The 12,956-nt window shown below is 53.3% G+C and overlaps 2 protein-coding genes across 2 annotated transcripts; both read right to left on the reverse strand.

The window, feature by feature from the left end:
- Positions 1-937: 937 nt before the first annotated feature.
- On the reverse strand, positions 938-3,721 carry MYCGRDRAFT_73926 (uncharacterized protein; the record flags this gene model as incomplete). The annotated part of the gene is made up of 1 exon (XM_003851133.1): positions 938-3,721. The coding sequence occupies one exon, from the start codon at positions 3,593-3,595 to the stop codon at positions 938-940; it is 2,658 nt and encodes an 885-aa protein (XP_003851181.1).
- A 943-nt stretch (positions 3,722-4,664) lies between these two features.
- Positions 4,665-5,774, reverse strand: MYCGRDRAFT_73931 (uncharacterized protein; the record flags this gene model as incomplete). The annotated part of the gene is made up of 3 exons (XM_003851132.1): positions 4,665-5,289; positions 5,389-5,582; positions 5,640-5,774. The coding sequence occupies 3 exons, from the start codon at positions 5,760-5,762 to the stop codon at positions 4,665-4,667; spliced, it is 942 nt and encodes a 313-aa protein (XP_003851180.1).
- Between the last annotated feature and the right edge of the window lie 7,182 nt (positions 5,775-12,956).

The raw sequence follows: 12,956 nt of genomic DNA on the forward strand, positions 1-12,956 counted from the left end.
TCTCCGGCGACGACAAGCCCTCGCCATGCAGCTCCTTAATCCGCTCCAGCAAACCTTCGTTCAGCGGAGATCCACGCCTCAAAGCGTCCGGCCGGAGAGCATAATACCGATTCTGAACACCACGACCGGAAGGCCGACCAAGACGTCTCGCAATCTCAACCCAGCTGAGGTGAAGCTCCTCTCGCCACTCCACGATGTTGCAATCCTCTGATTCACTGTAAGCCCTTCGTTCCCTCCGCCGTTCAGCCGCGGCCTCATCAGCTACATGCGATGCTTTCCGCTGTTCCCACGCCAGTCGATTCCGGATTTGTCGCTCGGTGAACGTATCCTTGTACATCAATGCTATCTGAGAGATGGAAATGCCAGCGTCGCGAGCAGCTAGCACTTTTTCGATGATCTCCTTGGTGAAGACGCGATTGCGCCGGTGCTCGGGGGAGGTTTGACAGTCTTTCTGATATCGAATGAGATGTTTCATGACGCCCCTCTCGGTTCGACCAGGTAGGTGCCGGCTGATCTGGTTGTTCGATTTTCCTTCTTTCATGAGCTGGACGGCCAGGTCAGATTCCTTCTGCGCCCAGGGAGATCCCACTTTACAGCGCGGGCTTGTGTGGAAACCTCGATACCAGGTTGGTGCCCAGGCTGGTGATGGGATTGGAGCATTTTGCAAGCCATGCGGGATGTTGGAGAGCCATTGTTTCTGGCCTCTCAACAGCGAGAGGCAAAGACCTCTCATGAGAATCGATTCATGAAGTGTGGCATTGTTGATGAAACATTCGCACGTTGTTGTTGTGATGTTGTAGATTGATCCGAAGTCTGGGAGCTTCCATCCTTTCCAGGATTGGATCACGCTACTCTGCATGACTAAGCTGGAATACCTTCTGCTCAGCAGCGCCTACATCTTCTAGCATCTACAGCCGCTCAAGATCTATGCACACATCTACAAGTACTTGTTGTCCCTCAACCACTTCTCAACATCCTTCTCATCTCTCTTGATCCATCCCATCTTCGCCCTCACAGCATCAAAGCTCTGCGCCAAATTGCGGTCAAAGCCCTTTGTGCTCTTTCCCTCGAAGAACTTCTCCACATCCTTCAGCTGCTCCTCCTTTGTGAAACCACTCGTGGCCATGCTTACAGTGCTGCCGAGCAGTGTGAAGCTCGGCGGCATCTTCTCGCGCAGCAGCTCCCAGTTCTCCTTCATCCATGCCCAGAATGCTTCGATGCCCTCGCGGTGGGCACGGAGCCCGGCGAGTGGGATGTAGATGTCTTGCTCCTTGACGTGCTTGCTGAGGGAGTAGGCGAGCGAGCGCTGGATGAGTTCGGGGTCGCGTGCACGGCCGAGAGAGCGGAGGGCCACGTTGCGCTCGTCGCTGGTCTTGGCTGTCTCGTATTCCTTGACGAGGATGTCATACTCCTTCTTGCCACCGTATTGGAGAACGACGGCATAGACGCTTCCTCTCAGATTGGGGTGAAGAGCGGAACGATCGCCAGCGGCGAACTTCTCGAACATGTCGAAAGCGGCAGCCTTGGCCTTCTCGTCACCGGCAGCAGCGGCATTGCCGAACATGAGCGACTTGAACTGCTGCTCGATGTGGCCGTCATCTTCCTTGAAGGTCCAGCCAAGCTTGTGCGCTACATTGGAGACGAGGTCACGTTGGAAAGCCTTGAGAGCGTCCTTGACCTTATCGTCCTCGAAGATCCAAGCGGCGCGGACAGCTCCGATGCGCGCAGTAATCTCATCCCAGACAACAAAGTCAGGCTCGGTGTCAAAGCCCTTCAGAAGTGAGAGGAGACCGTCAGTCTTCGAGTATCCAGCAGCGGACAGAGCACCAGCATCAGCAATCATGCCAGCGCGGTCCTCAACGGTGAGGAGTCCTGCCTTGGCATTCTCACCCAGCTTGGTCAGCCTCTCAGCAGTGTATGATGTCCGGTAAATGCCAGAGTGGTCTGCGTTGAGCTTGAAGAAGTCCAGGTCGGGTACTTTGAAGCTCTGCTCGCGCTTGTTGAGGGTGAGCTCCTCATCCACGCCGTTCTTGGTCCGCAGGCCGAGGAACACAGGGAAGAGAGTCTTATCCTCCTCTGGCTTGACATCAGCAGTGCGCAGGAAGCGGTTTTGCTTGACATTGATGGAGCTGGATGAGGCGTCCTCCGTCACGCTGACGACTGGAAAACCAATGTTCTTTGTCCAGATGTCTGCAATGCGTTCCACGTCCTTTCCACTGGCGTCACTCAGAGAAGCCCAAAGATCACCAGTGGTAGTGTTTCCGTAAGCGTGCTTCTTCAGGTAACGGCGAATGCCCTCCATGAAGACATCCTCGCCCAGGTATTTTGAGACCATGCGGATGACACAAGATCCTTTGGAGTAAGAAATGGCGTCGAAGATCTGGTTGATCTCGTCTGCACGCTTGACTGGAACCTCAATCGGATGAGAGCTGCGCAGCGAATCCAGACCAAGAGCGGATTGCAGGTTGTCCGTGACATAGCCTTGCCATACCTTCCACTCGGGGTAAAAGATGTTGCAGCTGTACCACGACATCCATGTAGCAAATCCCTCGTTCAACCACAAGCCATCCCAGAAGTCCATGGTAACCAAGTTACCGAACCATTGGTGGGCAAGCTCGTGCTGAACGACCTCTGCCACGCGCTGCTTGGTCGATGCGGAGACGTTCTTCTCATCCAGCAGCAGATCGACAACGCGGTATGTGACCAGTCCCCAGTTCTCCATAGCACCGGCCGAGAAGTCAGGAATAGCAACCATGTCCATCTTAGGAAGTGGGAACTCGCTGGCGAATTGCTTCTCGTAGAACTCCAGCGTCTTGGCTGCGAGCTCAGCGGAGAAAGTTCCGTGGTTGATATCCTTGTCCGGCGTGCAGAATACTCGGACGGGAATGCGGAAGGTGTTCGTCTCATGGACCTTGAGCTCACCGACGATGAAGGCGAGGAGGTATGTGGACATGAGAGGAGTCTTGTTGAATGTGACAGCCTTGCGCTTCTTTCCGGTGACCGCAGAGTCAACCTGCTTCTCGCTGGCAACGTCCATATTGCTGAGACAGGTCATCTTCTCGTCCGCGATGAGCGTCACGGTGAAGGTAGCCTTGAGAGCAGGCTCGTCCATACAGGGGAACGCTCTCCGACAATCTGTCGGCTCCATTTGAGTTGTAGCAATCCAAGCATCTTCTCCGTTCTCGCCCTTGTACGACGAGCGATAAAATCCAGCCATGTTGTCATTCAACGTGCCCACAAACTTCTGAATCAACTTTGCCTTTGTGCCCGCTGGGATTGTCTGATCAAACTCGATCTTCGTAGTCTGGGAGTCGGCATCGTGCGTGATCTTCGGCGATGATGAGATGACACTCTCTCCAGATAGAACCTTCGTCTCCTTGATGTCAATGTCCAACGAGTTGACCGATATCGATGTTGTGTCCTCCACCACGTCCAGCTCGATCTCGACTGCGCCGTCGTACTTGAAGGTCTCGAAGTTCGGCTCGAGTGTCAAGTCGTAGTGAAGCGGCTTCACGTTCTTCGGCAGAACCTCTCTTCCCATGGTGATGTCCATGTTGGCGCCGGCCACGTCGGCCTCGCGATGACCTTGACACATGGCTGATCGACGATGGGAGCAGTGTCTTTTGGTGATGGATGGGAGGTTTCGGGTGATGCGTGATGTTGAGGATCGTGGGGTGATTGAGCGAGCAGTGGAGGCGTTGTTTGACAGACTCCGGTGAGTAATTCGAGCAAAGGCGGTCAAGGTGGAGTTGTTGTTGTAGCTGTGGTGTTTGGAGAGGATAGCGGGTCCAGATCTGAAGGAGGGGCAGGATCTCAGTGCGGCGAGGCTCTTGCCCGCATTGACAAGTGAGGGAACCGTGGACCGCATCTAACCGCCACTACCATCGGAGGAGAATGAGATCGAAGGGGAAGAATATGATGGACACGAGATGCGGGATGGCTCATCACAGGAACGATCTCGACTTTCGGTAGGTGGATACAATGTCAGAGCGTCAACGACGCGAGCAAAGCTTCATTCGCCCTGCCGAGATGGAGGGAGGGCTTAATTTGGGGAGAACAGTACTGATATGCGCGTGGCCTTCTCGATACAAGGCCACAAGAGGACTGATCGCCTACAGCGATTGAACACGAAGCATCCATGCTGATCGAGCGAAGCGACGACGAAGAGCCAGATGCGTTGATTGTACGGTCACCGGGCCATCTTCGGCACGGAGCCAGGAACCAAAAGTGAATTTCTCTCAGCTTTTCTTTCTCTCCTCCATCACCAACTCCATCGATTTGTCGACCGGTACGCTGTGCGAATGCCTCCCGCCAACGAACCTCATACGAAGGCTGCAGGCGCATGGAGCATTTCCGCATGTGGTGCCAGACTCGAGTCAACCATTAATGTCGACATTTCAAATCCCCATTCCCAAACCCGCAAGATCAGTCCTCTCGGCAAAGTCTCCCACTGCGAGCTTGCTGGATGTTTTACGACGAAACTCTCGTCTCCTTGCAAGACCAAAATCATCCACGTCGTTTGAGGGGTTCACGAATCATCACTTGTACGATACTCCATAGTTTCAGTGGAACAAATAGATGTCCGATCACCTCGCAGCTCGAGGCCAAGGACAGCGAGCGCCTGGTACGGTTCAAACACCGATATATACAACATGTCTACAAACTTACAACTTCACCTCACCCCCATCCTCCTTCCTCTTCGCCAGATTCCTCTCCGCGCCCACTGCAAAACAGACATGATGGCTCAACGCCACCACATCCCCCTCCTCATCCATTACCACAACCTCCAAATCATACCGTCCGTTCTTAATCTGCTTCGTCTGCAACCTCGTAAACAAAAACTTCACCCCACCCTCCGGCAGTGCTTTCTTAACATCCAAATTCAACAACAACGTAGGATACCAAAACGGAATCTTCTCCCCATTCACACCGTTCCCGTCCGGAGTGTACTGGTCTACACCCTCGAGGATGAAAGTCTCGCATATCTGCGGGAAGAGGTCGACGATGAAGCCGAGCTTCTCGTTTGTCCAGCGTTCGGTCGGGTCCCGGAGGCACATCCATTCGTCGTAGATGTTTTGCGAGACTTGGCCGTTTCGGGGGAACCAAGAGCGGATCTGGGCGGTGGCTTTGCGGAAGGCGACGTTGGGCCATTCTTTTAATTCGGCCCAGTTGGCGTCGGTGTTGGATTCGAGGGAGGATATGTTCACTGGGAGGCGTTGTGGGTGCGGCTTCCAGTTGGTAGTGAAGGTGATGCCTTCTTCTTTGGCGAGATTAGAGTTGGTGATGTATCTGTAAGAAATGAGGTCAGTGTGGTTCTAGAGACTGACTATGAAGAGGCAGCGATGTTGTCTGTCACCCTCATCATCTTCATTCGTGGCAACGACTCACCCAACGACTTCCTCCCTCTTCCCTTGAGACAGCGTAACATGAACAACGGAGGTCTGGCGTCCAAGCTTGACATCTTTGACGACGAACTTAGCGGTTCCAGTTTGAGTTCTTCGCAGAAAGTCGAGGTGCAAGGCAAGCGTATGAGGTTGATTTTGCTTGCGAAGAGTGGTCTCGAAGTGCTTCTTGACGACGGTCTGACAGGGATGTGTGAGCAATCGCATTCATGAAGGACTGCGGCGTTGACAGCATACCTGGAAGATGGCAGTCACGTAGCCGCCATGAGGTACTGAGCCAATACACCATGCTTCTTTGAAGTCGGCCGTGTATGTATGCGAATCGGTCTGCTGCACTGCTGTCGCTGCCGCGAATGCCATGGTGAGAGAGTCGCCTCGCTTAGGCCGGCGAGATCTTATCTAGCGAACTAGCTTCCGGAGCGTGCTGTATTGTCGTCTATGAAGATTGTTGAACCTATGTATTGTTGGTCTGTGTTCAATAAAAAAGTGAGGTCCAAGTGGTCGTGGATGAACCGAGGCTTCCGGCTTTCTTTGCCGGCAGCCAGCTCTTCCTCTACTCAACATCACCACCTTCACGATGGGATACACTTTCATCGACCATCATATTCGTTCGACTCGAATTGCATATCCTAATTACAACAAGGTCTTGATCCTCACCGGATGAAATGGAGCATCCCACGACAATTGACAGATCAAGCCTCGAACGAGGTTAAGCCGGACATCGCGTCCACTGTGACGACTGTCCAAGAAAGATCCTCCACATTCCGGTCGGACTTTACGCCGCAACACCACTCGATTGGGATACCAGAAAGCGGCCGCCAGTGGGTGTTCGAATATTGCGTATTCTCTCGGCGTCGGGCCGCAATCCGATTGAAGAGGTTTGACCAAGCCTTTCGAAGCGCTTTCGCGTGACCAAGCCGGCTATACACTGCAGACCGCATGGCAGATGCAAGTCGTGCGGACGACACGCTGGCAGTCGAATTGTACAAGACTCATTCAGGTGCTGCAATGCAAAGTAGAAGTATGGTCGCTCGCATCAGCCATGTCTCATGCTCTCAATGCTGCCCACTTTCGGCACTGACGGACGCAGTCCATTCGCATGAGGAAATGTGCTTAATTCAGTCGATCAACGCTACACCACTCCAGCGGTTCACTTACCAGTGACCACAATTTAAGCCCACAATCGACAAGGAACAGTGCCAGAACAATCGAGTTAGGCAAGCAAGAGAACGAGAATGAGGAAGGCACTTTCATTTCACACAAAAAGCATTGCAAAGCCACTCAACACAGAATTGAAATCTATTGTGATCCACCTGAACAGCGAACCACGCTCCAGCTTCCTCCTCCCGCATCCTTCCCCTTCGGAATGTAAGTTCACTCGATCTGGCAGGCTTGCTGTGTCATCACTGATCAACTTGGCAAACCCCGATGTCATCGCTGTTCGAAAGCGTCAGTCAAGAACAAGAGAGGAATTCGACGTCGGGCAGTCTGACCAATAGCCGGTCACCTCGAGAGGGCTTGCTGTGTGATTACGACGGAATTCCGCAGAGCCCGACGTCATCGCTGTTCCATGGTGTCAGTCTAAGGCATGAGAGCGAAAGGAGATGTCAGGTCCTGACCATTGGCCGCGATTGAAGCAAACCGGCTTGCCCAAAATTTTCTTGTATTCTTTGCAGCACCACGCGCCGGGTGGAGTGCATTTTGCCTCGCTTGCGACCAGTGTTCTTGATAGTGTGGTTACCGGTAGACCATGGTCCCTCACCACCACCACCAAGAGATTGCGAGGTCCATACCAACTCCACCAGTGGTTAAATACCAGATTACGTAAGAATTTGGGGGCCAAAAGGAGACATTTTGGCAACGGCGACAAGATCGCTTACCGGCCTTGGGAGACATCGAAATCCGTACGAGAGTTGGCTCTTTTTCGATACTCCGTACTGCGTATACGTATTCGACTTCGACCTCGCCGTCGCGATCCTATTAGCTCGGAGCTCGCTCCTCTTGGTTACCGGTAAGCAACAGATCTCGCACCAACACCAACCAAAAGGCCAAAACGAGTCCACCAAACCAACCGGTAACCGCACCAACCAATACCAGTAACCAAATCCACCACACCATCAAGAACACTGCTTGCGACGGCCAAGGTGATGATGGCGGCGATGAGGGTGATGAAGCGCATGTTGAGGTGTGGATGCTCCGAAGTGGTTTGGCCTGGAGCGGAAGTGTAAGCCGAAGCAGTGGAAGTCGAGAAGCGAACCAGGTGGTAATGAGTACCTTGTAAAAGCTGACTGCAAAGTCGGAATTCTGATCTGGCAAGCGGGTCGAGTTGTCGTGAACTGTAACGAATATGTAAGCAGAAGAATGCAAGTTGAAACGTGAGGGCAGTACCTGGTGGAGGCTGACTGCGAGGTCGAGAAAAGCAGGTAGTCGGAGGACTGGAGTGGAGGAAAGAAGAGAGGGGAGGAAGGAGGAATGGACGAGCTTATCAAGTACACCCTTTTCAGTTCCCTCGATACAGGTGTTGGAGCAACTGCTGAAACAGCAGCGCCAACAGACATCCTCGACCCCTGGCACCTCCCCTCGTGGACCCCGTGGTGTGAACATGATGAGGTGGTACCACCTGGGATCATCGCTTAACTTCCCCTCTGTCTGTGCCTCCAAATTTTGCCCGGACCCGCGGCCAGGGCAGAGCATGCAGCGGGTGAACGCGAAGGAGCGGGCACGGATGTGACGAGGCAAGCATTGCCCATCGGGCCATCGCTACTGATCTGACCACCAAGAAGTGCGCCAGGGGCAAACCCCTGAGTCTCCACATAACGTGACCAGTGCGATGCGTTCTCCCGCTGCAGCGGCTCTATAGTGAACTGCAGCGAGCATCTTGCATGGCATGGACTTGGAGAGCGACGAAGATGATCCATCGCACGCCTTGGGCTGTGATGAACGTGTGGTGCCGAAATTGGGCGAAGGCGCTTGTCTCATTGCGACAGGGGAGCGATGCAGAGGATGACCAGATCATGTTCCGATACGGACATGCGAATGTCTTATGGCCCGTGCAACTAGTGTGTGATACAGCAAGGTATGCTTCTCACGGGCCATGCCTCCCACGAGTCCTCGAAACCAGAATTCCGTGCGATCACGGCATGCTACGTACTCTGGCGGTGCGGAGCGACGGCAGACGTCCGTTTCGTTGAGAATGGAGCTGTCAGCATCATGACACTGTTCGGGTTGCGATCACGCAAGGAGCGGTCTTTTGGCAACGACGACAAGAACGGTTGTTGGGTTGCACTGCCACGACACCTGTTCAGTCTTGCCGGTGCGAGGAACGAACTCATGTCAAGATCGCTACGGGATGTTCGGTCTTCTCCGTCTCCAACATCGTGTGCAAGTGTAACTGAACGGTCGGTCCGGATCAGCGAGATGCGTGGGTAGTAGTGTATGCAACGGTGATAACATGATCTGATGGTCGAAAGGTGTCAGATGAGACGTCTGCTCACTGCGCACGCCTCATCTGGTCACTTCGCTGCCGAGATCATAGGCGTGGTCGCTCGCGGCACTTGTTGGAGATCTCTTTCCCATGACTTCGTGCTATCTGCCTTTCCATCTTGAACGACTCGTTGGTTACCGACAGCACGTTCCGGGTCGATCGAAAGGTTGCGTTACTTTGGAGGACTGTGGTTCGAAGATCAGGCTGTTGTCTTGTTGTCGACGAGTGATTACATGAGGGTCGTGTTTCAGATGATTGGTTACTAGACATCTGTAAAGGAAAGATCGGGAGCAAAAAATGGGTTAGCGGACAAATTATATAAAAGAGCAGTGTTGAAACATCTAGCGAACAGCCGGCATCGCAGCTCGTTGAGAAAGCACAGATCCATCTCCCTTCCCTCCGACAGTACGACAAACGAACGAAGATGAACGACGTCCTCGCCAAGCTTCAGTCGTGCGAGCGTAACCCCGCAGGCATTCTTCCACCTCTGCGGTGTCGAGACCGCTGCAGAATACCGACTCGATGCAGCGGGTTTGCTGTATTGTTAGGCAACTAGCATTGCCCGAGGTCGTTGCTGTTCGATAGTGTCAGTCAAGGCATACGAGCGAAAGGAGATGTCCGGTCTCACCATATGCCACGGTCCGCACAAAACGTGTGGCCCCTGAAAGTTGCGGATCTCCTACAGCACCTCGTGCCGGGCGTACAGTCTGCCTGACTCGTGATGGCGAAGCCGACGATGGCGACAATAAGGGTGGTGAAGCGCATGTTGAGGAAGGGTAGGTGCGTCGAACCGGTTTGGTCTGGGGAGGAAGCGTAAGCCAAAGTAGTGGAGATAGAAGAGAGCATCGTAGTAAGCAGTACCCTGTGAAAGCTGAGTACGACGTCGAGAAGGTTCTCGCTGAACAGCGAGCGAGTCAAGTTGGCGTAGACTGTCACGGACGTGTAAGCAGGAAAAGTGCAAGTGAAGAGCTGAACATAAGTCGTACCTGGTGAAAGCTGATCGCGAGGTCGAGAAGACTGGAGTCGAGGAAAGAGAAGAGGAAGGGAAGGAGAAATGAACGAGCTTACATACTCCCTGATAGTCTCCACCTTTGGCCTTCTCCGCTCCACGAAGCTTATCCCGTCGATACACCGTCGAGATGGCTGGATCCTTGTCCACGAGCGACTGCAGAAATGCGCCCAACTAGGATCAACAGACTTCTTCGACCGACGCTATTTTGGCACGCAGGTCATGGATCGCTTCCGGAAGTGCACAGATGCGTCCCTCGACATCCCTGAGCCTGCAGATGAGGTCAAGGCCGCGATATTCATGCGCTCTGCAGATGATGCCGTGCATACAGGAAGGGGTGTCGGAGCTGATCTGAACTTGGAATGGTCATAACGGTAATCACGCCCGGGTTCAATCGGCCAAATTCTGGCGGAGAGGCATTGTTTGCGCTGAGGTGCCCAATTGACCATGCTGACAATCTAGAGACCCCGGCTTGTGAACACAAGGTGCGGAAACTGGGCAAGAGTGGAGATTCTATTGCGACCAGGGAGTAACAAAGAGATGGAGGGTGACATGATGAACAGATCATGTTCCGATACGGAAGTGCGGATGTTGTGTGGCTCGTACCAATAATGGGGTTTGAGTCTTGACACAGCAAGGCGGCACAAGGTGTCAATCATCCCGGGGGCCATCGGTCCACGAAATCAGCAACCCGTGAGGTTCTCAGCTCACAGGCCTGCCCAGCCTCTCTCCTGCACACAGCAATAGCCACTCGGGGAGCGTCCGTCGAGTGATCGCCTACTCCTGGGTGTTTCGATCCAGTCTCGGAGACTCGTATCTTCCGATCCCAGCAATGTCGTGAGGACTTCATTTCACCTGCCCTGTAGCACAGGCAATTTTCACCGCAGAAGTAGTGACAAGGCGGCACGGATACAGGCTTGGTGGACAGAGGCTGTGATCTGGCGGTGCGGAGATGCGCGATTATTGACGGCCGGTTGCCGTTGAGGTTGGGGGAGCTGTCAGCATCGAAATGATACCATCTGTAGACTGCACACCATCGTGGCTTTCTTCAGGCTGGCGGTGACAATTTGTCGAATCTGCATTGGTCCGGAGATGTCATATCTTCTCCAGGGGAGGGGGATGACTTCATGTCTCTTTGGGCAGTCTGTGCAGGGCATAGGTCGCAGTCACGTAAAAGGCAGGGTCCATCCATCAGCAACGACACGCTCGGTAGGTTGCATTGATCCAGGAGTCCCTGCAATGACACCCAACGAGGCCTGCCAGCGCAGCGCGAGGAGCGAGCTCATGGACTTGAGTCGAACGTTTTCCAGAGGATGTTCAGTCTTCTCCAATTCCAGCATCGTGCCCAGCTTTCGACTGGACGTACCGTATGAGACAGCACAGCGACGTGAAGTCCCAGGTAGTGCCATGCTAACGGCAAGAACCACCGAGGAATTGCCGAGACTACGGAAGCCGGGAAGAGAGCTTTTGAAAAGCAAGAGACAAGCTCTTACTTCGTGTCAGCATCATCAAATTACAGTAAATCGTCGACACCATCACCAGTGCGTCGATCATGCATGCCGTGGACATTGGGGGAACTGATCCCGCGCCGTTCCTGTGTGCACGAGCCAGATGTTGCATGGGCATTTGGAGCCAGCTGGGATTGAAAATAACATGGCCTGATGGTCATGATATGTGATTGAGAACTGAGACGACGTCCCATCAGGCTCATGAGCTCTTGTCATGATCTACATCACTTATCTACCGGGATCGCTCACTCCATTTGCAGAGCTTTCCCGCTTCGTACGAGCCAGATTGTGCATGGGCATTATATTTGGAGCCAGCTGTGATTTGGGAAACAACATGGCCTGATGGTCATGCCATTCCATGTGATTGAGCAAACGAGACAAGTTCCCATCATCAGGCTCATCAGCTCATCTCATGGTTCACATCACTTCATTGCCGGGATCATGGACGTTGTCGCTCACGCCATTCGCAGAGGCTTCCTCATTCGGAACTCCGTCCCTTTGCTGATTGATCAGACGATGCTTCGGGTTCCGTTGCTTGGAAAGCACTAGTCTCAGAAGCACAGACCACTCTCAGCCAGCGAGCACTAACCTCTTCGAGCGCCTCGCCTGAGAGGGTCTGAGGGCCTAAGCCGGATTTTGGGAGATGCAGCGCAGCACGCGACAGCGCAACAACAACGACCTTTTTCAAAAATCCGGCACTGTAACTTTGTAGAGCCGAGTCTTGCGATTCGAACGGCGTATCGCATAGAAAATTTAAGTGTGTTTTGCGTGCCCTAATAGAGCTCGCATTTTCCTGTTTTTCGCCTAACAAATTAGAATTCCGAAGAATTTGCGCGAGCTCTATTACAGCTTTCGTTTGGCGTCGGATTTAAATAATTAATACACCGTTCGAATCGCAAGACTCGGCTCTACAAAGTTATAGTGCCGGATTTTTAATAACTAGTTTCGTTGTTGCGTTCTTGTGTTTAGGGCCGAAACGATGCTGCGCTTTATTAAGGTGTAAATTCTATACTAATGCTGCGCTCTATCTCCCAAATTCGGCGTTCGGACCCTCAGACCACGAACAGTAGGCGTCGAAACCGCGCTAACTGGGCGTGGACTGAGGAACTGAGACTAGGAAAGCACACAATTCAAATGAGAACACAGGAACTCATGCACTCGATCGATGCTACATCGCTCCAGTTGTCAGCGTGAGTCACCTGACAACTATCCACGCTGACGACTGCATGGCCATTGGTACTGGCCGTGGAGAATTTCACGTCTTCTGCGTCGCTCGACGACAGTACAACACACCATTCTTGAGTCCGCCATGACCAGCACAGTCTTTCCCATCTCTTGCAGAAAGTCCCTCGCCATTCGTTGTGCCTGGCAAATCATGCCTTGGTCAGATCACGGGCCCGACAATTGAGCCCAAAGACCCATGGGAATGAGAGGCAGTGACACATCGTACCGTTCATGCAGCCTGTGACAGGCTCGAAAGCATTCCGCAGCACATTATAGATGAGCCAGCGGACGATGACCAGACCCGCCCGAGCTTTCCCACGAGCGGATCC

Source organism: Zymoseptoria tritici, chromosome 7 (genome assembly GCF_000219625.1).
Source record: "Zymoseptoria tritici IPO323 chromosome 7, whole genome shotgun sequence".
In the NCBI taxonomy this organism is placed as follows: Eukaryota; Fungi; Ascomycota; class Dothideomycetes; order Mycosphaerellales; family Mycosphaerellaceae; genus Zymoseptoria; species Zymoseptoria tritici.